The sequence below is a fragment of the Rhodotorula graminis genome (assembly GCF_001329695.1).
Source record: "Rhodotorula graminis WP1 unplaced genomic scaffold RHOBAscaffold_5, whole genome shotgun sequence".
NCBI lineage: Eukaryota > Fungi > Basidiomycota > Microbotryomycetes > Sporidiobolales > Sporidiobolaceae > Rhodotorula > Rhodotorula graminis.
In genome coordinates, this window is record NW_017264932.1 from 657586 (window position 1) to 680015 (window position 22430).

The 22430-nt window shown below is 68.4% G+C and overlaps 11 protein-coding genes and 1 non-coding gene across 12 annotated transcripts; 6 read left to right on the forward strand and 6 right to left on the reverse strand.

The window, feature by feature from the left end:
- Positions 1-37: 37 nt before the first annotated feature.
- RHOBADRAFT_52856 (uncharacterized protein) lies at positions 38-1843 on the reverse strand (the record flags this gene model as incomplete). The annotated part of the gene is made up of 5 exons (XM_018416538.1): positions 38-479; positions 663-751; positions 852-922; positions 997-1352; positions 1449-1843. 5 exons carry the CDS (start codon positions 1841-1843, stop codon positions 83-85), a joined length of 1308 nt encoding a protein of 435 aa, XP_018271886.1. The 3' UTR covers positions 38-82.
- Positions 1844-2125: 282 nt separating this feature from the next.
- RHOBADRAFT_26053 (uncharacterized protein) lies at positions 2126-5187 on the forward strand. Its single transcript, XM_018412728.1, has 10 exons — positions 2126-2244; positions 2324-2366; positions 2492-2552; positions 2642-2695; positions 2771-2901; positions 2984-3270; positions 3366-4171; positions 4305-4545; positions 4706-4859; positions 4950-5187. Exons 1-10 carry the CDS (start codon positions 2242-2244, stop codon positions 5018-5020), a joined length of 1851 nt encoding a protein of 616 aa, XP_018271887.1. The 5' UTR covers positions 2126-2241; the 3' UTR covers positions 5021-5187.
- An 877-nt stretch (positions 5188-6064) lies between these two features.
- On the forward strand, positions 6065-6136 carry RHOBADRAFT_t40. Its single transcript has one exon. It is a non-coding gene; the product is annotated as a tRNA-Glu (tRNA).
- Positions 6137-6306: 170 nt separating this feature from the next.
- RHOBADRAFT_52859 (uncharacterized protein) lies at positions 6307-8468 on the reverse strand (the record flags this gene model as incomplete). Its single annotated transcript, XM_018416539.1, has 7 exons — positions 6307-6425; positions 6516-6678; positions 7003-7185; positions 7314-7501; positions 7581-7678; positions 7773-7991; positions 8072-8468. The coding sequence occupies 6 exons, from the start codon at positions 8466-8468 to the stop codon at positions 6573-6575; spliced, it is 1191 nt and encodes a 396-aa protein (XP_018271888.1). The 3' UTR covers positions 6307-6425; positions 6516-6572.
- Positions 8469-8601: 133 nt separating this feature from the next.
- On the forward strand, positions 8602-9989 carry RHOBADRAFT_52860 (uncharacterized protein; the record flags this gene model as incomplete). The annotated part of the gene is made up of 3 exons (XM_018416540.1): positions 8602-9153; positions 9241-9363; positions 9504-9989. 3 exons carry the CDS (start codon positions 8602-8604, stop codon positions 9987-9989), a joined length of 1161 nt encoding a protein of 386 aa, XP_018271889.1.
- A 111-nt stretch (positions 9990-10100) lies between these two features.
- On the reverse strand, positions 10101-11365 carry RHOBADRAFT_52861 (uncharacterized protein; the record flags this gene model as incomplete). The annotated part of the gene is made up of 4 exons (XM_018416541.1): positions 10101-10523; positions 10611-10838; positions 10910-11147; positions 11216-11365. The coding sequence occupies 4 exons, from the start codon at positions 11363-11365 to the stop codon at positions 10153-10155; spliced, it is 987 nt and encodes a 328-aa protein (XP_018271890.1). The 3' UTR covers positions 10101-10152.
- Positions 11366-11581: 216 nt separating this feature from the next.
- On the forward strand, positions 11582-12587 carry RHOBADRAFT_52862 (uncharacterized protein; the record flags this gene model as incomplete). Its single annotated transcript, XM_018416542.1, has 2 exons — positions 11582-11634; positions 11707-12587. The coding sequence occupies 2 exons, from the start codon at positions 11582-11584 to the stop codon at positions 12257-12259; spliced, it is 606 nt and encodes a 201-aa protein (XP_018271891.1). The 3' UTR covers positions 12260-12587.
- RHOBADRAFT_52863 (uncharacterized protein) lies at positions 11715-15884 on the reverse strand (the record flags this gene model as incomplete). The annotated part of the gene is made up of 6 exons (XM_018416543.1): positions 11715-12823; positions 12975-13093; positions 13184-13287; positions 13379-15537; positions 15636-15710; positions 15792-15884. 6 exons carry the CDS (start codon positions 15882-15884, stop codon positions 12476-12478), a joined length of 2898 nt encoding a protein of 965 aa, XP_018271892.1. The 3' UTR covers positions 11715-12475.
- Positions 15885-16078: 194 nt separating this feature from the next.
- On the forward strand, positions 16079-16939 carry RHOBADRAFT_52864 (uncharacterized protein). Its single transcript, XM_018416544.1, has 5 exons — positions 16079-16203; positions 16277-16310; positions 16389-16520; positions 16592-16644; positions 16751-16939. The coding sequence occupies exons 1-5, from the start codon at positions 16125-16127 to the stop codon at positions 16864-16866; spliced, it is 414 nt and encodes a 137-aa protein (XP_018271893.1). The 5' UTR covers positions 16079-16124; the 3' UTR covers positions 16867-16939.
- A 177-nt stretch (positions 16940-17116) lies between these two features.
- On the reverse strand, positions 17117-17772 carry RHOBADRAFT_43274 (uncharacterized protein; the record flags this gene model as incomplete). The annotated part of the gene is made up of 2 exons (XM_018414197.1): positions 17117-17604; positions 17682-17772. The coding sequence occupies 2 exons, from the start codon at positions 17770-17772 to the stop codon at positions 17117-17119; spliced, it is 579 nt and encodes a 192-aa protein (XP_018271894.1).
- A 256-nt stretch (positions 17773-18028) lies between these two features.
- Positions 18029-20630, reverse strand: RHOBADRAFT_52865 (uncharacterized protein; the record flags this gene model as incomplete). The annotated part of the gene is made up of 12 exons (XM_018416545.1): positions 20076-20630; positions 19796-19988; positions 19597-19726; positions 19419-19533; positions 19204-19336; positions 18931-19131; positions 18720-18859; positions 18532-18646; positions 18401-18465; positions 18290-18345; positions 18158-18222; positions 18029-18075 (listed from the first exon to the last, which is right to left on the reverse strand). Exons 1-12 carry the CDS (start codon positions 20595-20597, stop codon positions 18029-18031), a joined length of 1782 nt encoding a protein of 593 aa, XP_018271895.1. The 5' UTR covers positions 20598-20630.
- A 327-nt stretch (positions 20631-20957) lies between these two features.
- Positions 20958-22386, forward strand: RHOBADRAFT_52866 (uncharacterized protein; the record flags this gene model as incomplete). The annotated part of the gene is made up of 6 exons (XM_018416546.1): positions 20958-21423; positions 21489-21554; positions 21625-21730; positions 21816-21882; positions 21954-22053; positions 22141-22386. The coding sequence occupies 6 exons, from the start codon at positions 20958-20960 to the stop codon at positions 22314-22316; spliced, it is 981 nt and encodes a 326-aa protein (XP_018271896.1). The 3' UTR covers positions 22317-22386.
- Positions 22387-22430: the final 44 nt, after the last annotated feature.

A 22430-nucleotide genomic window follows, 5' to 3' on the forward strand; every position in this document is an offset into this window, starting at 1 on the left:
CTTTGAGCACTCTCTCTCTTTCCGCGACCGACAGCGAGAGGAGGAACGTGCGGCCTCGTTGCACGAGAGGAGAGAGAGAGAGCTAGCTCGCCTCGCCGCCGGGCACTGTCGCCGCTTCGACGACCTCGTTCTTGACCTCGCGCTCCGCGACAAGAACCCGCCCATCGCCCTCGGCCTTGACCGCCACCACGCCCTGCGTCTCCTCCTCGAGCTTGACCTCGAGCCGGGGCGCGCTCGCCGCGTCTTCGCCCTGCTCGCCCTTGACCAACCCCTCCTCGTCCTTGATCTCAAGCTCGACCTTGACCTTTTTCCTCGGGCTGGGCACGACGACCCGCCTCGACGGGCACAGTTTCTCCCTCGCGACGTCGCACAGGTCGCACCGAGGCGCGACAGGCTTGCAGATCTCCTGGCCAAAGCCAACGAGCATCTTGTTGACTGAGGGCCATAGGTGCTGAGGCAGCCACGACTCGAGGTTGAGTCTGGGCGCGAGAGGGGCGAGTGGGGCGAGTGCGCGGGCGAGGGAGGGATCGACGAGACGAGGGATGGACGGGGGACAGGCGCGAGGGAAGGTGTCAGTTCACGAGATCGGGACGAGGCCGACGAGAGAACGGGAAAGAGAGAGAGGGAGGGAGAGGGACAGCGAGAGAAAGTGAGGGACGCACCGGGTCTCCTCGGGCGTCTTTGGCTCCTTCTTGTGCCACCGCAAGCGGTGCGTGATGCGGTGCACGTGCGTGTCGACCCCGATACCGATCTGCGCGTGCGCATGCGGAAGAGTTGGTGAGCGCCGTTCTCGGGACGGAGGGGCGGGAGGGAAGGGAAGGGAGGAGCGAGGGAGAAAGGCGAGGACGCACGTTTTGCCCGATGGACTGTAGGTAGAGGTAGCTCATTTTTGGCCCGACGCCGACGATGTCCAAGAGCGAAGCTGCGCGGCAAGAGAGGGTCAGGCACGATCGGGCAAGAGGGAAAGGAAGGGAGGGAGGGACGAGGACGACGCACCCAAGTCGCTCGGGACGTCGCCATCGTGGAGCTCGCGCAGCCTCGTCGCGAGGAGCTTGAGGTTCCTCGCCTTGGTGTTGTGGAACCCGACCTTGGCGATGCAGCGGTCAATGTCGTCGACCGACGCCTTGTCGAGCGCGTCGACCGTGAGGCCGCCGGGGAGGTCGTTGCGCAGGTTGACGGTCGCCTGGTGCGTGACGGGGTCCTTGGTCTGACTCGAGAGCATGAGCGACACGAGCGTCGAGAGCCGCCGGGCCTTGTCGCTGTCGACGGGAGCGGCGCCTGCGTCCTCCTCCTTCTTCTGCGCCTCGCGCCCGCCCTGCTCGCAGCCCATCAGGTCGACGGCTGCGACGATCCTGCGCAGAGGAACACCGGGGGTCAGTTCTCGCTCTACCGCTCGAGATCTCGGCCCTCGAGGAGGAGAGGAGAGAGAGAGCGACAGTCGGACGCACCCTTTGCGCTGCTCACGAATGACGGCGTACGTCCTCTCCCAGTTCTTGGGCGCCGGGTGCGGGTTGGCGAGCTTGGTGACGTGCGGCTTGGGCTTGCGGGGCGACTTGGCCTTGGGCGTGGTCGGCGCAGGCTTGAGCTCCTCGAACGCGGCGGCATCCGAGTCGTCGCCCTCGTCGGCGGCCCAGGCAGGCGCGTTGTCGTCATCGTCGCGCTCGTACTTGACGACCGGGCTCGACGCTGCAGTGCTCGAGCGTGTGCGCCTGCGGGGGGTCGCTGGGGCGGACGTCGACGCGGGCGCAGTGGCGGCGGCGAGGCTGCTGATCGACGCGGCGGCGGGCTCGTACAGGGTGACGCGGGCAGAGTGGGCCGAGGTGCGCGTGCGGAGGGGCGCCATGGTGCGGGTGGCGAGGCGGAGCAGCGTGGGCGACGAGCGATTCGAGCGAGAGGTTCAAGGTGGGGAGAGATTGGGGCGGTGGAGCGCTCGAGGTGACCGCTTCTACCACTCTCAAGTGGGTCGTTAATCAGCAACTTAAATAGCCTCTAAGGTTTTAAGTTTTATAAGAAAAAAAAGAATATATAAGGCTTTTAAAGCTTTTAAGGTTTCACGATTGGAAGTGCGGGTAAAGTGCAGACGAGGTGGAGCCCGGCCTCGCTCTCCTCCCGCCTGGCTCGACCACCTCGCCGCAGCCTGCGCACCCTCGACCAGCTCTACCTTGCTCTAGAGCACCCTCTCGCACCGCCCGCCCACCTCTCACCTTCACCCTACCGCCCCCCTCGTCCCGCTCGCCCACCATGGTCCGTCATCGCTCCCTCGAGCCCTCTCGTCGCCCTCGAGCCCCTGTACTGACGGTCCTCGGTCCCTGCACGCCCACAGGCCGGCGCAATGGATCACGTAAAGAAGACGATCCGCATCCAGGGTGAGCCCACCGCTCTCGCTCCCTCCCCCATCTCCCCCTCCTCGTCTCGACCCCACCCACCACACGCACCCTCCCCTCACCCCTCCCGCCCGAGCAGCACTGACAAGCTCCTCTCACGCACACAGATGAGGACCGCGAGTCCAAGTTCGGCTCCGTGTTCAGCGTCTCTGGGCCCGTCGTCATTGCGTGCGTCCCTCCCTCCCTCCCTCCCTCCCGCACAGGCCGAGCGCCTCCCCCGTCCACACGAGCGCTGACCTTGCTCGATATCCCTGCAGCGAGAAGATGGCCGGTGCCGCCATGTACGAGCTCGTGCGCGTCGGCCACGACGAGTGCGTCTCCCCTCTCGCTTCCCTCCCTCTCGCTCCCCCCGGTCCCGGCTCACCTCGTCGACCATGTCTCTGCAGGCTCGTCGGCGAGATCATCCGCATCGAGGGCGACAAGGCCACCATCCAGGTGTACGAGGAGACGTCGGGCATGACGATCGGCGACCCCGTCTTGCGGACGGGCAAGCCCTTGTCGGTCGAGTTGGGTCCAGGTGCGTCCGCCTCGCTCTCCCTCCCTCTTCTCCGAGCACGAGTTCACGAGCTTACATCTCTTCTCGGACCCTCCCCTCGCAGGTCTCATGGGCAACATCTACGACGGCATCCAGCGCCCGCTCAAGGCCATCGCCGAGAAGAGCGACTCGATCTACATCCCGCGCGGCATCAACACGTCGGCGCTCGACCGCACCATCAAGTGGGACTTTGAGCCCGTCAACTTCAAGGTCGGCGACCACATCTCGGGCGGCGACATCTTTGGCAAGGTGTACGAGAACTCGCTCGTGAGCGAGCACAAGATCATGCTCAACCCGCGCGCTATGGGCACCGTCACCCACATTGCCGAGAAGGGCGCCTACAACGTCGACGTGCGTCCACACTCTCCCTCCTCTCTGCTCCTCGACGGCCGCCGTCAGCGAGTAACACCCGACTGACCCTTGCGCACCCGCACCCGCGCCCGCAGGACGTCGTCCTCGAGACCGAGTTCGAGGGCAAGAAGACGACGCACACGCTGTTCCAGCTGTGGCCTGTCCGCGCGCCGCGACCGACGGGCGACAAGCTCCAGGCCGACACGCCGCTCCTGACGGGCCAGCGCGTGCTCGACTCGCTGTTCCCGTGCGTCCAGGGCGGCACGACGGCCATCCCGGGCGCGTTCGGGTGCGGCAAGACGGTCATCTCGCAGGCCGTGTCCAAGTTTTCCAACTCGGACATCATCATCTACGTCGGGTGCGGCGAGCGCGGCAACGAGATGGCCGAGGTCCTCATGGAGTTCCCCGAGCTGTCGATCGACGTCAACGGGACCCAGGAGCCCATCATGAAGCGCACGACGCTCGTTGCCAACACGTCCAACATGCCCGTCGCCGCGCGCGAGGCGTCCATCTACACGGGCATCACCCTGTCCGAGTACTTCCGCGACCAAGGGCGCGACGTCGCCATGATGGCCGACTCGTCGTCGCGCTGGGCCGAGGCCCTGCGCGAGATCTCGGGCCGCCTCGCCGAGATGCCCGCCGACTCGGGCTACCCGGCCTACCTCGGCGCAAAGCTCGCCGGCTTTTACGAGCGCGCGGGCAAGGCCGTCTGCCTCGGTTCGCCGAACCGCACCGGGTCGACGACCATCATTGGCGCCGTGAGCCCGCCCGGCGGCGACTTTTCCGACCCCGTCACGACGGCGACGCTCGGCATCGTCCAGGTCTTCTGGGGCCTCGACAAGAAGCTCGCGCAGCGCAAGCACTTCCCGTCCGTCAACTGGAACGTGTCGTACTCGAACTAGTGCGTCGGCGTCGCTCTCTCTCTCTCTTCTCGTCTCGCCGTGCCGTCCTCGCACACGTCGCGGCCGGTGCGGCGTGCAGGCGCCGTGCAGGTGGTCGCACGCTCACCTCGCGCGCGTCGCTTCCTCCCGCAGCACGCGCGTCCTCCAGCCGTACTACGAGTCGACCGAGCCCGACTTCCTGCACTACCGCAACGTAGCCAAGCAGATCCTGCAGAAGGAGGACGAGCTCGCCGAGATTGTCCAGCTCGTCGGCAAGTCGTCGCTCGGCGAGGGCGACAAGGTAACGCTCGACGTCGCGCGCTTGATCAAAGAGGACTTCCTCCAGCAGAACGGCATCTCGGTGTACGACCGCTACTGCCCGTTCTACAAGACGGTGCGTCGACTCTCTCTCTCTCTCTCTCTCGGGTGGGCAAGAGCGCGAGACTGACTCCCTTTTGCCCCCCCCCCCCCCCTCCTCGCCTTCTTGCCCTCGCTCTCTCTCTCTTGCCGCCCTCCTCCGTCCGCCATCGTCACTTGCGTGCCCCGTCCCGCAGACGGCCATGCTCAAGAACCTCGTCACCTACTTCGAGGCGGCCGTCAAGGCGGTCGAGGGCGGCGAGCTGACGTGGAGCCGCGTGCGCGAGTCGACCTCGGACCTGTGGTACCGCCTCACGCAGATGAAGTTCGAGGACCCGGCGACGGGCGAGGGTGCGTCGGCGGCTCTCCCTCTCTCTCTCTCTCTCTTCCTTTCTCCCCGAGAGTCGAAAACTGACTTCTTGGCCGCCCGCGCTCCCGCAGAGGCCATCCTCAAGGTCCTCAACGAGCTGCACGCCGACATCGTCTCGCAGTTCCAGAACATCTCGGACTGAGCTCCGTCGTCGTCGTCGTCGTCGATCCCTTGGCACACCCACCACGTCCCGCCTCTCGTGCTCTCTCCCCTTGTCTCTGTCCTGCACTCGTCCCTCCCATACTTTCCGGTCTTTCCTCTTTGCCCCCTCCCCCACCTGCTGTAACTCTCGAACGTCGTAGACATTCTGCACGGGCTTGGGCATCGAGAGGAGCTGAGAGGCGGAAGCGAGAGAGGCTCGTGCGCACGTTGGCCCGGGTTCGCGCTCTCTGGCCCTTGGCTCGCAGGCAGACCGGTGTGGCGCACGATGAAGGGTGCCGAGGGCGGGAGGGCGACGCCGAAGTAGGGCGTGAGGTGGAGCGGGGCGACGAGGAGGGCCGAGGGCGCCGGCGACGGCACGCCCCGGTGACGAGGGCGACAAAGGCGAGCGAGGGGCAGGGACGGAACGGCGAGGAGGGACATGGCGTGCGGGGCGAGGAGGACTCGGCGGAGCTGGCAAGAGTGGAGATTCCACGTCAGCTGGGGCCCGTGCGCCGTTTCTCCTCGACCGTCTGCGTGCTGACCTCGACTTGGCGAGCCGTGCGTGCTTGCTGAGTGAGGAGCGTGCAAGCAAGGAGAAACAGAGTGCGCAACTCGCCGCCCCACCTGCACGGGGGAGCTTCGGCCGTCGGACTTTCGACGACGAGGTGCGCAGGCTCGGGGGCCGTCGGACACTTTCCTCCTCGAATCTCGTCCTGGCTTTTGGCGCTCCTTCGCAACCTCATGCGCCGCGGTCATTGCTCGACGTAGATCGCGGTTGTTCCTGCGCCCGAAAGAGCGCGAGGAGAACGGAGCTTGGGAAGGCCCGACTCTGCTCGCGACGGGTCCAAGCGGCTTCGTCAAGCGGGCCTGAGCGCGCGAGCGAATGCAAACTTGGGATTGGGAGCAATCCGACGAGTGGCTGTCTCTTCGCATGCACGCAGGAGAGCACGGCTTGAGAGAGGCGCGAGCGAGAGCGGGTCCGCTTGAGCGCTTTGCCCTTTTAAGTTGTGATCTGTACGCTATTTGTCGCTCTCTTTCCCATCACTCCTCGATGGTCTAGTGGTTATGATTCGGCTCTCTCACAGCCGCGAGCGGGGTTCGATTCCCCGTCGGGGAAAACGCATGTGCGACGCTTCGGCGCCAACTCTCTTTTTTTGCGTCGCCTCTCGAGCCCGGGCCTTTCTCTCTTCGCTTTTTCTCGCTCAAGTGACTCTCGACAGAGCTCGTCGTCCGGCTCTCTACATGTGCAGGGCCGCTCTCGAGGACCGAGCCGCGGACGAGGAGGCCGAGAGGGAGATATCTCAAGCGAGTTGCACGCGCTCAGGCCCCCGGGACCTCCTCGACCGACGCCGTCGCCGCTCCTCCCTGTTCGTCCCCCTTAACAAACGCAAAGCCGAGGTAGAGCACTGTGCGCGACGAACCGGTGCGCGAGTCAGTCTCTGTGCCCGAACGAGAGGAGGGAGGAAAGGAGAGAAAGGGGGGGGGGGGGGACGCACTCGCCGCATCGAGCTGGTCCTCGTCCATCTCTGCGTTGCCCTCGTCGTCCATGACCTTCATCTGCGCAGGAGCGTCGCAAAGTGCGGGTCCTCCTGCTCGTCGGCAAAGATGGACGAAAAATCGGCGCAGTAGACGGGCGAGAGGCCGTACTCGGCCGCGACGCTGCGGTTTGCGTTGGGGCGGGGCGGGGCAGGGGGGTGGTGGGGAGAGTCAGCGCGGTGAGTCGAGCGAGAGGAAGAGAGGGGGGTCCCAAAGAGGGCGAGAGGGCGGGCGAGGAAGAGAGAGGGAGGAAGAGGGAGGGAGGAAGAGGGAGGGGTAGAGAGGGAAAAGGGAGAGGCAGGGCGGTAGAGAGGGCGAGGCAAGAGGGAGGAAAAGAGAAGAGAGGAGGGAGGGGCAGGAGCCTCTGACGGGGGGAGAGAGAGTAGAAGGGAGGGCAAGAGAGAGAGAGAGAGAGAGAGAGAAAAAACCGGCGCCAGAGAGACTCACGAGACAAAGTTGTCCCAGTACACGACGTACTCTGGCACCTCCTCGACGGCGTCCTGGAGGAAAAACGTGTACCGGTGCCCGTACGGGCTGGGCCACTCGCGCTCGTCAAACTTGACGCTGTACACGGCGTTGCCAAACACGAGCGGGCTGTTGACCGGGTCGGGCGGGTCCGACAGGTGCTCGCTGCGTGCGGCGGGAGGGCAGACGGGGAGAGGGGAAAGGAAAGAGAGCGAGTCAGTACGGCGAGGAAGAGAGGAGGAGCGGAGAAGGGGAAGAGGAAAGGGGAACGAGCGCGCGCGCCAGGGACGCACAAGAGGTTCTTCGAGTCGGGGATGGTGCCGACAAAGACGCCGCCGGGCTTGAGGTACCGCGCAACGTTGGCGAGCATCATGCGCACCTTGGCCTCGGTCTCGAACGCGTAGTGCATGCAGAACTGCATCGACACGACGTCGAACGGGCGCGCGACGGCGTGCGGCGGCAGGACCTCCTCGATCGGGTTCTGTCGGTGTGCGGTGCGAGCGCAGGTTAGCGGGGCGTTCGAGGAGAGAGAGAGGGAGAGAGAGAGGGAGGGGGCGCACCTCGAAGCAGTCGAGGGTGAAGAAGCGCGCCGGGAAGCGCTGGCCGCGCATCGTGTCGTACCGCTGCTGCGCCTGGGCGATCGACACGGCGGCGATGTCTGCGTACGCACGACGGGAGGGGTGTGTCCAAGATTCAGTCCTGCTGGGCCATCCACGGCGCCTGACCCTGGCGAGGGAAGAGCGAGAACGCACCGATCCCGACGTACTCCTCGGTGCCGGCGCGAGTCCACTTGTGCAAGTCGCCGCCCTTGCCGCACCCGAGGTCGAGGACGCGGATGCGCGGGGTCGTGTCGCCCTCGCGGCGGCCAAACTTGGCGATGAGGACGCTCTTGATCCAGTTGTTGAAGTTCTTGAGGCCGATGATGGGCGAGTCGCGCCGCGCTATGCGGTCCGTGTTGGGGCGTGCGTTGTCTGTCGTCGTCGGCGTGGAAGAGGGTCGGGGTCAGGACTCTGGGGCGGGCTGAGAGGGGAGAGAGAGGGGGAGGACGGACAGTGGTCGGCGACGGTGCGCGTGTCGTGGGTGCCCTTCCAGCGCTTGAGGTCGTGCTGGTCGCCGTAGCCGTTGCCGTTGCCGTGAGTGTTGGGCCGCTTGTGCGACGGTGCTGGCGGCTGCTGCGGCTGCTGCTGGTACGCGAGGGCGAGGTCGGGCCGAGCGGGGAGGGACGAAGGTGGAGGAGGGAGGGGAGCCGCGGCGGGTGCACCGGGTGCTGGAGCGGGCTTTGGCCTGGTGCGGAGCGGGTTGACCGTGGTCTGGCACTGTGCGAGTTCGACGCGCGAGATGGGGACGAGGACCGACGAGGCGGGCGTCACTCGGCGGATGGGCGCGTACGGGCGAGCGGGTGGTTTGAGCGTCTCGTTCGACTCGAGGAGGTTGTGGAGGTCGGACATGGCCAGCTTGGGGGCACAGAGTGGCGGTGAGGGGAGAGCCGAGAGCCCGCGGCTGCCCCGCTGCCTCATCTCCCCTCTCCTCCTCCTCCTCGTCCTCTCGCACCTCGACCGCACCTCACCTGGCTCCCACGCCATGAGCAGCTCCGACCTCGACCTCGACGCGCCCACCGAGTCGACCTACGTCTCGGACAAGCACCGCAAGCAGCAGCAGCGCCGCGACGCCCTCGCCCGCCTCAAGCACCGCGACCGCTCCTCGACGCGTCCAACTCCTCGCTTCCTCGGCGCCCAGAACAACAACGACGACGACGACAACGACGAGCAAGAGCTCGACTCGACCCAGGACGTCGACTTTGAGCAGTGGGAGCGCCGGGACCTCGAGCGCCGCAGGGAGCGCACAAAGGCCGACGCCCCACCACGACCCGCCCGCGAGTCGGACCCGGCCCTCTCGCGCGCGTTCGACGACCTGTTCGACCTCGACACCCCGGGCACGGGCGAGCCCGCCGCCACCGCGCTCGACGTCGACGGCACGGCGGTCGACGTCGACGGGCTCGACGCCGAGGGCGCGCCGGCAAAGAAGCGCCGCGTCGTCGCCAAGATGGACGAGGTGCGCCTCCTCGGCCCGAGTGGGTTCCCGCGGCTGCGCGACGACCTCAAAAAGGTCCGCATCAAGGGCAAGGGCCACGAGGTGCGTCCCCCCTTTCCTCTCCCATCCTCCTCTCTCTCTCTCCTCGCTCAAGCACTGAAGCACACCTTGCGCGCCGACAACCCTCAGCTGCAGGACCTCAAGCGCGTCCTGAGCACGTACCAGCTGTGGGCGCACCAGATGTACCCAAAGACCAACTTTCGCGACACTTTGACGACGATCGAGAAGCTGTGCCACAAGCGCACCGTCCAGGTCCGTCTCTCGCCCTGCGCGCCCTCTCCCACCCTCTCCCACCCTCTCCCACCCTCTCTCTCTCTCTCCCTCTCTACCTCTCTCGCTCTCGAGGCACTCGAACGCCGGCACTGACTCGGTGTGGTACACGCGCCCCGCAGCGCGCCCTCAAGGAGTACCGCGACGACGAGAAGCACGGCCGGTCCAACGCCGACGCCGAGCGCGAGCGCGACGCGTTCGCCGACCTCGACCTCCCGTCGACCGGCACCGGCGCCGGCGCTGGGCGGGCAGCACCGGCGACGATGCCGGGCAGCAGGGACCTGCTCGCCGCTGCCGGGTTCGACGACGACGCCGACGACTTTTCCGGCGGTGCGGGAGAGGGAGGAGGGGAGGAGGAGGAGGACGACTTTCTCGCCGACGAGGAGGCGCTGCTCGCTGAGCTCGAGGCCGAGGCGACGGCTACGGCGGCAGCGGCGGGCAGGACAGGAGCGGCGACAGGAGCGGGAGTCGGAGCGAGCGCGGCAGGTGCGAGCAGGGAGCGGGTGCGGCTCGTCGAGGAGGAGGGCTTTGACGCCGAGGAGGAGGTCGACGAGGACGCAGAGGCCGAGGCGGCGATGCGCGAGGCGGAGGAGGCGCTCATGATGTAGCTCTTTCGCCCCCCCCCCTCCCTCTCGCTCTCTCTCTCTCTCTGTCCAGTCCCTCTCGCTCTCGTCCCTCTCGCTCTCGTCCCTCTCGCTCCGTTGCCCGCGCCCGCCATCCTTCCTGTTGTCACCCTCGTGCCATTCCCACCCCCCGGGCGTCCGTCCTCCTTCACGCCGTTCCCCCAGCCCTCCTCTGCTTGCCCCCCCACCCAAGCGCATCAAACCCGAGCATGTCCCTCATGGCGGCAACGTCGATCACGCCACTTGTCGCGTCGTCGGCGATGGCGCGACATACGGCCTCGCCGACGGCGTCGACGTGAATGGGCGGGACCGAGAGCAGGCTCGAGAGGCTTGTGAGCGCGCCAGGGAGCGCCGTTGCCGGGTCGTCGGCGAGCGAGGGGGCCGAGTTGGGGAGCGGGCGGGGCGCAGAGGGGAGGAGGTGCAGCGCGGGCGGGACGAGCGCGTGCAGGTGAGAGGTCGCTTCGAGGAGGGTCGCGGGCAGGGTCGAGGGTGGGTTGAGGTGCGGGTGGTACATGAGGCCTGCAGTGCGACGGACTCGATCAGCTCGACGTGACGAGGACAGAGAAGGGGGCGAGTGAGAGAAAGTGAGAGAGAGGCGGGACGGACTTGGGCGAACAAAGACGGGCCGCACGCTTGGTGGCTCGTCGGCTGGTGCCGTCGCGCGTCGCCAGATGTCGGCCTCGGCCTGGCGCTTTGTCTGAATGTACCGCGCCGGGACGAACGGGCGGAAGATGTCCTCGGCCGAGATAAAGACGAACGGTGAGGGCGAGACGAGGGAGGAGGAGGACGAGGAGGGGGAGCGGGACGAGTGGAAGGCGTCAAAGAGTGCGAGAGCTGCGGAGTCGAGGGGCACATCGTCAGGACTGATGAGGGACAGAGGAGAGGAAGAGAGCGAGGGGACGCACCCGAGTCGCGGTTGAGCCGCTCGTAGCTGCGCTCCCTGCCGTCCCTCGCGAGCGGGTTGCCCCTCGAGCCCGTCAGGTTCTCGGCGAGCGCCTTGAGGACCGACAGGGGCTTGGCGACGCCCTTGTCCTTGTACGTCGTCTCGAACAGGGTCCCGAGCGTCGACACGAGGGCGTCGCACGAGGGCAGGACCGAGTCGAACGTCGCGGGATCGAACGGCGAGCCCTTGCGCCACTCGACCTGCGGGCGGCACCTCGAGGCGTTCAGTTCGAGTCTCGAGAGAGACAGAGAAAGGAGGGGCGGCGCACCTCGTTGACCCAGGATGGCGTGTGGCCGGCGGGGGTCGCGAACGGGGTGCCCGAGCGACTGACGCTGACGACCTGCCAGCCGCGAGCGACGGCCTTGCGGGCGACGGCCGAGCCGACAAAGCCGTTGCCGCCAAAGATGCAGACCTTCATGGGGTCGAGACGTGAGCTGATGAGGTCGACGAGAGGAGGGGGCGAGATCGAGGGGATGCAGCGGGTCGAGGCTCGCGGTGGTGCTCCTTGTGGGTGTGTGCTTGAGCTTGGTGATGTCGGCAGAGCTCTCTAGCGAGGTGAGGGTGAGGGCGAGAGGTGACAAGTTGCCGACTCGTTCCTCGGCTCCACCTCTCGCTGCTCTCACTCGACACGACCATGAGCCTCGTCGAGCGCGGTGGAGCTGCAGCAGGCGATACCTCGCACAACCCGTACGCCCCGCCCCCTCCCTCCTCCTCTCCCCTCCCCTCCCCGCGCTCACCTCCCCTCCCTCCCTCTCGCAGCGCAACCGGCACCTTCGACTCTGTCCCGCCGAGCTCGACCTACCACGGTCCCAAAGTCGCCGGCACCTACGGCGGCTTTGTCGGCGTCTTTGTCGCGTCCCTCTTTGTCGCGCTCGCCGTCGTCGCCGCCCTCATCTTCCTCCGCCTGCGCACCCTCCGCCGCCGCGCCCTGCGCCAAGACGCCGTCTACTCGGACGCGAGGGGCGCCGTCCCAGGGCGCGACGCCCACCACCACCACGACGACGACGAGTGGAACGCGACCGAGGACGCGTTCGAGATGCCGCAGCGGTACGACCCCATGCTCGGCTCGGCCGTGAGCCTCGTCGACGACGACGGCGCCTTGCCGCCGACGTACGGCGCTCACGGCGGCGGTGGAGGGAGCATCTCGCAGCCGAGGCTGTACGCGGGAGGAGGCGCGGGAACGGACGACGGCATGGGCGCGGCGGCGGGTCCCGGCAACGCGTCGCAGGACACGCTGTACGGTGGCGGCGACGACTCGCAGCAGCGGTACCGCGACCCGTACGGCGACGACGACGGGTTCCGCAAGCACTGAGAGCGAGCTGGGCGAGGGGCGAGCGCAGCCGAGCGGGCGGGGCGGGGCGGGCAAAGGAGCGAGAGCATGGGCGCTGTGTATTTTCGAACGAACGAATGACCCGCAGAGTGACATTGCAAAGATCAAGCTGTGACAAAGCCCTTTGTCCCGCCTCGCTCGTGCCCGTGTCCGTCCCGCGCGCGCGAGAGAGAGAGAGAGACTCGCCGCGCCCCCTCCTCACGCCCTCGCGAGCGCCGGCGACGACGGCAAGCTCGCGAGCACCCTCTGTCCGCCCTCAACCATGGCCGGCCTGTCCACCTCCCCAACCCCCGCACCCGCGCCGCCGCCGCCACCGCCACTGCCCATGACCGGGCCCGTCCACTCCCACCCCCTGAGCTCCTCGCCGCCAATCTCGACGTCGCGCACGCGCACGTTGGCGTTGCCCTCGACGACGTGCGCGACGCGGTGCCACAGGGCGGCGCGGCGCGCGGGCGAGTGCTCGTCCTGCAGGACGAGGTCGCGCAGGTGCGACGGCGCGACGTGCGCAAAGGGGACGTGGACTGGGTCGGCGAGGTGCGAGCGGGCCTGCGGGGCGTGGAGTAGAGGGAGGACGAGGGTGGGCAAGAGGGAGGGAGGGAGAGGGCGGCGCGAGTGAGGGAGGGGTACGAGCGAGAGGGTCAGGTTCGCCCGCTCGACCGAGCGCGAGAGACCGAGAAAGAGAGAAAGAGGTGCGCACCTGCTGCTGGAGCTGGTGCAGGGCGACGACGACGAGCTGTTCCTTGCGCACCTCGTCGCGCTTGCGCTGCGCGAGCTTGTGCCGCACCCACGCGACGCCGGCGAGCGCCGCAAACAGGCCTGCGGCGGCCCCACGCAACAAAGTCAGTCCGGCTCGAGGTGCTCGAGCGAAAGGGCAGACAGTGCAGAGAGGACAGGCGGCGGACGCACCTGCGAGCGAGCCCTTGTGCTGCTTGACCCAGTTCTTGGCGAACAGGCGCGCGCGGCACCCGAGCGACATGTCGGCTGTCTTGCTCGCGTACCAGTACTCGTTGCTGTGCGAGGCGTGTGGGAGTCAGTCCCTGACCGAGGACGACAGAGAGAGAGAGAGGGAGAGAGAGAGAGAGAGAAAAGGGAGGGACGGACCCGTTCTGCCACACGACGACCTCGCCGTGCGCCTCGAGGTCCCTCAGCGCAAGCCGGTTGATCTCGTCGACGAACTCGTCGCTGATGGGCTCCCTCGCGAGCTCGTTGACGCGCGCCATCTCCTCGAGGACCCTGACGGCGTCCATGCCGAACACGAACGCGTCCTCGGCGCCGCGGCCGCCCTGTGCGTCGCGGCGGCGCTGCTTCTCGAGCCCAGAGCGGCACACGACCTCGCCGCGTCGGTGGCGCAGGACGTGCGCTCCGGCGCTCGCCTGGCGCGCGACGGCGACCTGCTTGGCCGTGTCGGGCACGCACACGCTCGGGGCGGGCACGAGCCCGCCGAGGGTGCGCAGCAAGCCGGGCTCGACAGGGACGTGGTCGAGCTCGCAGCCGACGAACTCGCCGTGCGCGCAGTGCCCGTGCTGAGGGCACGCCGTGCACCCTGGACGCAGGCCCGTCGAGTCGAGCAAGGCGCCGACCGGCTCGGACAGGTCCGGGAGCGAGGGGAGCGCGAGCGACGTGCGGCGTGCGGCGACGCGCTCGTTCGACAGCGAGGTCGGGTCGCAGTACCCGGCGGCGATCGTCTCGGCGCGGCGCCACAGGACGAGCGCGAGCGCGGCGACGACGAGCGCGGCGAGCGTGACGCGCCGCACGGTCCTCGCGCTCGGGAGCGCGACGAGCGCCTCGTGCGCCTCGTGCGACGACGACAACGACGACGGGTCGCGCAGGCGGATGACGTCGGCCGCGAGCTGCTTGCCCTGCCCGACGACCTGGCGCTTGGCCGTCCTCAAGGAGGCGGCCGCCACGACCGACGTCGTGCGCTCGCGCTCGTCGTCCGGGCTCGAAGACGACGCCGTCCTCGGGCGCGCCGCGGCGTGCGGCGATGGCCCCGCGATGCGGGTCCTCGGGCTCGAGTACAGCTGCGGCGGCTTGGACGACTGGGGCGAGGCCGAAACCGGGGCCGAGGCCGAGGCGCGCTGCTGGGCCGCCTCGTGCTGGCGCAGCATCTCGGCGACCTGCGGCGGCGTCGTCTTGACTTTTGCGACCGGGACCATGTACGGGACGCCGATCGGCGTGCTCGACGCCGACGCCGAGCCGAGCGAGGCGCGCTGCTGGTGCTTGGCGCGCACCGAGGCCGGGAGGGCCGGCATGGGCGGGACGTTGGCCGCGTACTCGTGCTCGTGCTCGTGCGCGTGCTCGACCGCGGCGGCTGCGCTCGCGCGGGCGCGCTTTGCGCCCTTGGCGGGCGAGTCGGCCCACGAGCCCGCTTGGTCGACGTCGGCCCGGCCGTGGTGCTGGTGCTGGTGCAGGTGGGCGGGGAGGCTCTTGCGCGGGCGCGTCGACGCCGCCAACGCCGCCGCCGCCTCGCCGCCGCCGCCAACGCCGCCGCCGCCGCCCGCGGGCTTGCCGAGGCGACTCGGGCCGACCGACGACTTGCGGCGCTTGAGGGCCCGGTCGGGCGTCTCCTCACCGCCCGACTGGAACGGGTTAAAGTCGCTAAAGTTGCCCGAGCCCGAGGCGGGCGAGTCGGCCTGCTTGACGAGCTCGCTCAGGCGCGGCGTGCTCGGCTCTTTGCGCTTCTTGGTCGGCGACGCCGCCTGCGCTTGCGCCTGCGACGACGAGGAGGATGAAGGGCGAGCGCGAGCGTGCACGCGACGGGTCGACGGGTCGTCCGAGTCCGAGCCGTGGTCGCTCGCGATGGGCGCCGTCGAGTCGCCCGCCGGCTCGTACTCGTCGACGTCCATGGCGACGGGCGACAGCGACGGCGACGGCGGCGACGGCGAGCGCGGCTTTGCCGACTTGCGCGGACGGCCACGCTTCTTGGGCGGCGTCGGCGGGTCCTCGTCCATCGACTCGTCGTCGTCCTCGTCGCCCGAGTCGTCACGGCGCGGCGGCGGCGGCGGCGGTGCGCGCGCCTTGACCTTGCTCTTGGCGCTCGACTGGGCCTTGTGCTTGGGCGTCGGGGCGGCGGCGGTGGTCGCGGTGGAGGCGGCGGCGGTCGCGAGGCTCTTCCTCGTGCGCGAGCGCGGCTTGGGCTTGGGCGGCGAGTCGGCGTCCGAGTCGGTGTCGAGCTCCCTGAGCGACGTGGCGCCGGCGCTCTCGCCGTCGAGGATGCCGTCGGCCGAGGCGCGCACGCCGCGCATCTGGGCGACGAGAGCCTGTGTGTTTGGGCCCCGTCATGACGTGACGAGGGGAGCGGGTCAGCGACGACGACGACGACGAGGAGGGGCGTGGGAAGAGAGGGGTCGGGACGCACGGGTGCTTGCGGGCGAATGTGCTGCTCGAACAGGGCGACGAGCTGGGGCTTCTTGGCGATCGAGCTGTACTGGACCTGTTTGCGGAGGAGGGAGAGGTGAGCCGGTGGAGCTCGAGGGGGGATCAAGGCAGGGGTGGGGTGGGGAGAGGGACGGACGTCGTGTGCGAGGAGGTAGCCGCGCAGCTCTGCGACTTTGGCCTTTGTCGGGTCGAAGCCGGGAGAGAGGTAGGGTGGCGGAGGAGGGCTCATCGCTCAACCGGGGCGGTCGCTCGTCGGGGTGAGGGACGGCGGTGGGGTGGGCGGTGGAGGGTGGCGGGTGCTTGTGGTGGGCTGTCGGGGGCCCTGTGTGTGGTCGAGGTGGCACCGGGTGCGAGCGAGGTGAAGAGTCGCGAGCTGTGCGGCCCTCGTCGGCGTCGTCTGAATCGTCGTCCCCGCAACAACCTCCTCCTCCTCCTTCTTCCCTCTGCCACCACCACCTCGCACGCAATCATGGCGACCGGCAAGTGCAACTGTGGAGCCATCTCTGTCACCCTCAAGAACGGCCTCCCCGAGTCCAGCATCCTCTGCCGTGCGTCGCCGCCCCTCGGAGTCCCCACACTACTGCACACCGCGACCTGACACACTCTCTCGCTCGCCCGCAGACTGCATGAGCTGCAGGGCCAGTAGCGGCAGCCTGTACGCCCCCACCCCTCTTCCGGCCGTTTCCCCCATCGTGCCCCGCTCACCTCGCCCCCCTCCCCTCCCGACGCGCAGCTTCACCGTCAACCTCGCCGTCAACAAGGCCGACCTCGTCATCGACGGCGAGCAGCACCTGCGCGAGTACGCCGACAAGAACACCGATTCGGGCAGCACGCTCCTGCGGCGCTTCTGCGGAACTTGTGGCTCGTCCGTCCTCCCTTCTTCTCTCGATGGGGAATCAGCCCAGCGCTACAGACACTGAGCCGCGCTCCCCACAGTCCCATTGTGTCCGTCGTGGAGGGCAACGACGAGACGCAGTTCCTCAAGGGCGGTGCGTCCCTCCCTCCTCGTCCTCCCTGTCCTCTTTCCCCCGCCCTCCCCCTCCTCCGGCACCCTCCTCCCGTTACTGACCCTCCCCATCCATCGTCGACGTACAGCGCTCTTCGGCAAGGGCATCCCCAAGCCCGCCGCAGAGATCTTCTCGCGCAACTTTGAGAGCTGGGAGAGCGCAAGGGACGGCGTCCACGTGGCCGAGGCCATGCCGTCGCACTGAGCCCCCTCTCCGTCGTTACCTCTCTCTCTCGAGTCGAGTTCTGCAAATCACAACGCCGTGTCGGTCCTGTTCCCTCGGCTTCTGCGAGAGAGAAAGAGTGAGAGGCGAACTGATCGCACTGCAGGGTGGAAGGGTCGTCGCCCTCGCAACTCTTCTCGCGCTCTCTCTCGCTCTCTCAGCCGCACGCGCACGAGCAAGACTCAAACTCGCGAGGTTGCACCTTGAGAGCGCGACTCGCTCGCTCGCTCGCTCAGTGACCCCTCGCCCTCCCGCCCGCCGCGCCGCGCACCTTGCGCTCGAACCGCTCATCGACCACCTTGGGCGAGCCACGTGCTCCTCCTCGCCCGCCGCTGCCGCCGCCGAGCCCACGCTGCGACAAGTGCGCCGCGACCCACGCGCTGTCGGCCTTGACCTGGGCCCGACGCGCGAGCTCCTTCGCCGAGGGCGCGCCCGTCGCCGCCCGAGGAGGCTGCTGGACCGCCGCGCGCCGCGCGTGCGCCGAGCGTTCAGCGGCAGCGACGGCAGCGACGGCCGCGCGCTTGCGCCGTATGCGGTCCTCGGTCGCGGCGCTGATGCGCGCGCCGCGGAACGCGACGTTCTTTGCGCGGCCGTCCGACGACGAGGAGGCGGAGGGCTGTCCCGGCGTGTGGGGCGCGGGGAAGTACTTTGACGGGTGCGACGAGTGCGACGACGCGTCCGAGGCGAGGGGGGCGCGCTTGACGAGGTGGGAGGAGGAGGCTGCACGGGGCGGGCAAGGGTTAGGTCGGGCCCGACGACGACGACGACGGGGGAGAGGGAGAGCATCGAGGACGCACAGGAGAAGGGCGACGAGGCCGACGCCGAGCGCGCAGAGAGGATGGCGAGGACGCAGAGCGCGAGGAGGGTCTTGGGCGGCAAGAGGAGCATGTCGTGCGGCGGTGGCGGCGGTCGCGAGTGTCTGGGTCGCGGCGACTCGAGGCGAACGGGCGTTGGGGGGGGGGGGAGTGAACGGGAGGAGGAGAAAGACGACGAGCTGCACGTCGAGAAGAGGATGCATGCCGGACCTTTGACCTCGCGCGCGTCGCAACGCGCGCCTTGATCGACAATGTCGCATCGACGCTTTCCGAGGCTCATCTCCGCCATTCCGCCGCTCGCACGCATATGGGGCGTGAATGGAGGAGGGCTACTCGGCCGGCGGGGCGGACGAGGAGGAGGACCACACGACTCGGCCTGCGGGCCGGCGCGACGAGGAGGGAGGTCAGGTTGACCGTGCCGGCAGGGCTTGAGAGGGAGGGAGGGCGAGGGGGCGCACCGGTGCAGAGCCTGGCGAGCAGAGAGACGGCCGTGCTTGGCGAGAGCGGCGTCACGACGTGCGACCTGCGAGGGCTCGAACTTGGTCAAGTCGGGCTCGGTCGAGGCGGCGCAGGGCAAGAGTGCGACGTACAGCGACGACAGGACGCTGCCGAACGACAAGGGCTGGTTCTGCGGCGACGTGTGCGACTGTGGGTGTCAGTGGGAGGCGCAGGCCACAGGACGAGAGGGTGCGCGAGCGCACCTCGAGGTGAAAATGGGGGGCCGAGAAGTGGCGCTTGTCCGAGCACGGGTCGAGCCGGATGCCGCCTGCACGAGCATTGTCAGGAACCGCATGACGAGGCGGGCCGAGGAAGAGAGAGAAAAGAGACGCACCAGGAAGTCGACCGGGCGCCTTGATGCGTAGGAGGAGCGCGAACAGCGGGAAGCTGTTGAGCCCGTCGACGCCCATGAGGAGGACCGTCTCGACGCCGAGAATGAGGAGGCGAGACTGTTGGCGAGAGGGTCAGGTGCGACGCCGTGAAAGAGCCGCCGCCGAGGCGACGAGTGGGAGGGGGACGGACCGAGGCGAACGCGGCGTAGAAGGCAACGAGCGTCGGGAAGATGAACGACAGCGTGACGAACAGGAGGGTGCCGAGGAGGAGCGCATCGACGTCGTAGCTCGCCGGCTCGACGCGGTTCCGGAGCGGGTTGGACTTGCGCCCTGTCGACCGCGACGACGAGCACGTCAGGCCGGCGTTTCTCTCCAGGGGGGGGAGGGAGAGGAGGACGCACCTCGGAAGACGTTGAACAGGGCGCCGAGGCTGCGCAGGCTCCACCGGTAGACGAGGGTCGCGGCGACGTAGCAGACAAAGAAGGGGAGGGTGAGGACCGACACGAGGTCGGTCGACAAGGCGAGGAGCGACGAAGCGCCGAGGAAGCCGGCGCAGCCAATGAGGCCGACAGGGAGATGCAGGAGGACGGGCTTGAGGACGGCTGCGAAGGAGGAATCTCAGTGACTGCTCGGAGAGCGCGAGAGAGAAAGAGAGGAGGAACGGGCCGACGCACCGCCTTCCCAAACGCGTGTCAGGAACACAAAGGCCCGGCAGACGAGGCCCGCCACCTCCGAGTTGAGCTTGACACCCATCGGCCAGCTGTTGAGCCAGTCGAGGAGGTCGCGCAGGTACGCCGAAACGTGCACCTGCTCGGACTCGAGGGAGTCAGGCCCGCTCGGGGACGACGCGCTCGCTCGCTCGCGAGGAAGAGAGGTAGGGACGACGTACCTCGACGAGGTCGCTCACGAGGTGCCGGATCGGGACGGCGTTGTCGCGGACGTACGTCGCGAGCGCGACGCCGACGATAAAGTCGTTGGCCAGGAGCCACAGGAGGTTGAAGAAGCTGCGTGCGCCGAGACTAGGGTCAGTGCGGGCTCGGCGTACGGGAACAAGGTGCGCGACGCACTGGATGTAGCTGGCGTGAGCGGCGACGTGGCGCGCCTCGGCGGTCGTGGGTGTGTACAGGTCGCGGTGGAACGAGCTAAAGGTCGGGACGAGCGACAGGGCCTGCGACACTCGCGTGTCGAGTTGACGGCCTGCAGGGGGGAGCAACGCGACGAGTCAGTCACGATGCGGGACCGTCGTATGGGAGAGGGTGGACGCACCGAAGCAGGAGAGCTGCGCAATCGAGCCGAGGAACGGCACGCGGACGGCGAGGGTGGCCAAGACGAGCGAAAGGATGGCGTGGATGATGCTCGAGAAGACGAGGCCGATCCTGCGGGCGCTGTCGAGGAGCGGCTTCGCTCGACTAGGCGACGGACGGGAACGCTCGTGAAGGACGAGGCGCGAGCCGTTGATCTGTGGGTCCGGCCATCGGGGGACGTCAGTCGGTACGGTCAAGGAAGTCGTCGTGCGAAGAGAGAGAGAGAGGAACAGCTGGCGTACAACCGCGACCGCACCCGCCAGGCCCTCGCCCGCTGCGCTCGTCGACCTCGTCCTCGCGGTGGGCGTGTCCTTGACCTCGTCGAGGCGCGGCTGGAAGCCGAGGCGCAAAGGCTCGAGAGACAGGAGCTCGAGCTGCTTGAGGGGCGCGTACAGGATGACGAGCGGCGCCTGGGCGTCGCCGGCGGACGAGGAGGAAGGGCGACGCTGGCCGTCGAGGAAGACGACGCCGGCGAGACCTTGTCCGTCCTCGCCCACGTCGAGCTCGACGAGCACCTCGACCGAATGCTCGTCTGCGGTGCGGCCTGCGCATCGCTCGGCGACGAGCTGCGCTGCTTCCTGCACCGACACGGCGCGCACGACGCCGACCACGACGAGGGCCGACCCGGTCCTCGTGCCCCAGCCGTACACGCGAGGCGCCGCCGCATGCGGGTCGATGGTCGCGGTCGAGCGAGGCACTGGGTCGAGGGCCGAGTCGGGGAGGAAGAGGTGGAGCCGGGACGAGGCGGTGCTGGCGGTGGCCATCTCAGAACGAGCCGCGGCGGGCGAGGTGGTCGCGGGCGGACAGCGCGTAGCCCGTGTCGGTGCCCTGCAAGTGCACACAGCGCGAGTCAGTGCGCGTTCAGGGCAGGGCGAGGGCGTCGAGAGGCGACGGACGTGTTGAGCGAGGGTGCGGGCGAGTCGACGGGCGACGAGGACGAGTACGGCGGTGCAGGCAGCGGTGATGGCGAGCCCGACTGCTGCAGGGAGCATGCGCCCGGAGTGCGTAGCAGGCACGCAGCGAGTGTGGACACTCTCCTCTGCGGAGATGAGGACGAGGACGAGCTTGCCCTTGCTCTCCCTCTCGACCCCGCCTCTCGCTCGACCCGCCCTTGCCGAGCTGACATGGCCCCACCACCGACCAAGAAGACCAAGACTGAGCACGTCCCGACCGGCGACGACCTCGAGGACAACTTTGCCCTCGACGACGAGCTCGTCGCCGCCCCGTTCTCCGGCGACGAGGGCGACCCAGCCGACCTCTCGGACGACGCAGCTGCACCAGGCGGCTCGGACAACGACGACGACGCCGCCCCGCCGCCAGCCAAGAAGCGCCGCGCCGAGCCTGCCTCGTCGGACGAGGCGGCGGCGGCCCCGACGACGACGACGACGACGACGACGACGAGCAAACGGGCGGCCAAGCGGGCAAAGGACAAGAAGCGGGCAAAGGTGGTCGAGGGAGGGCTCGACGAGCGCGACAAGGACGACATGGGCCTGCTCCCACCCGAAGCACTCGCCGACCGCCTCGCCGACAAGCAGAAGCGCGCGCTGCCCAACCTCACGGCGCTCGAGCTGGACGAGCAGCGCATCAGCCGTGCGTATCCTCCCTCATCCTCTCTGCGACGCGACGGAAACTGAACCCTGCCACGCCGTCCGCAGAGTCGATGATCCTGGACACGGCGACGGTCGAGGCGCGCGACTCGCTCCTCGCGTTCATGAAAGAGGGTGCGTCCCGCCCGCTCTCTCTCTCTCTCTCTCTCGCTGCCGAGACTGACACGCCGTACCCCGCACGCAGCGCTCCCGACGACGTGCAACACGCTCGCCAAGATGCCCAAGGCGACGGGCTCGCCGCGCATCATCGTCGTCGCCGGCGCCGCCCTGCGCGTCGCCGACCTGTGCCGGTGCGTGCGCAGGCTCCTCCTCCTCGCCTCCTCTCTTCACCCGGACACGCCCGTCCTGACCCCCCGCGCTCTCGCGAGCCTGCAGGGACGTCAAGTCGTTCAAGACCAAGACCAAGGACGGCCTCATTGACGTCGCAAAGCTCTTTGCCAAGGTGCGTGTTCTCTCTCTCTCTACCCTCGTCGGCCACGAGGGGTCCGCTCACTCGCCCCCCTCCTCCTGCAGCACTTCAAGTTGTCGGAGCACGTCGAGTACATGCAAAAAACGCACGTCGGCCTCGCGGTCGGGACGCCCAATCGGATCGAGAAGCTGCTCAACGAGTCTGGTGCGCCCCCTCGTCCCTCTCCCCCCTCTCTCGTCTCTCGGGACAATCCAAGACCTGACCCAATCTCGCTCGCACGCACGCGCGCAGACGCCCTCCACCTGACGCACCTGTCGCACCTCATCCTCGACGTGTCGCACCTCGACAGCAAGAAGCGCTCGCTCGTCGACCTGCCCGAGGCGCGCGCCGACCTGTTCAAGCTCGTCGGGACCAAAGCCGTCATGGACCGGTTGCGCGAGGGCAAGATGAAGCTCGTCGTGTTCTAACAAGAGGGGCTGCAACTCTCTTTTTTGAGCCCGAGCCCGGGCTTTGCGCAATGCAGCGCAGAGGTGAGCGGAGGCGAGAGGGCTGCGAGGAGCGCTCGTGCGAGACAGAGAGAG

What these genes read in the sequence shown, in the direction of transcription:
- RHOBADRAFT_52864 (XM_018416544.1), top strand. Translation starts at nt 16,125, where the DNA reads ATGGCGACCGGCAAGTGCAACTGTGGAGCCATCTCTGTCACCCTCAAG. An exon ending in CGAGTCCAGCATCCTCTGCC is followed by an intron (nt 16,204 to 16,276) that starts GTGCGTCGCCGC and finishes GCTCGCCCGCAG; the next exon opens with ACTGCATGAGCTGCAGGGCC. An exon ending in TTCTGCGGAACTTGTGGCTC is followed by an intron (nt 16,521 to 16,591) that starts GTCCGTCCTCCC and finishes CGCTCCCCACAG; the next exon opens with TCCCATTGTGTCCGTCGTGG.
- RHOBADRAFT_26053 (XM_018412728.1), top strand. An exon ending in GAAGACGATCCGCATCCAGG is followed by an intron (nt 2,367 to 2,491) that starts GTGAGCCCACCG and finishes TCACGCACACAG; the next exon opens with ATGAGGACCGCGAGTCCAAG. An exon ending in GTGCGCGTCGGCCACGACGA is followed by an intron (nt 2,696 to 2,770) that starts GTGCGTCTCCCC and finishes ATGTCTCTGCAG; the next exon opens with GCTCGTCGGCGAGATCATCC.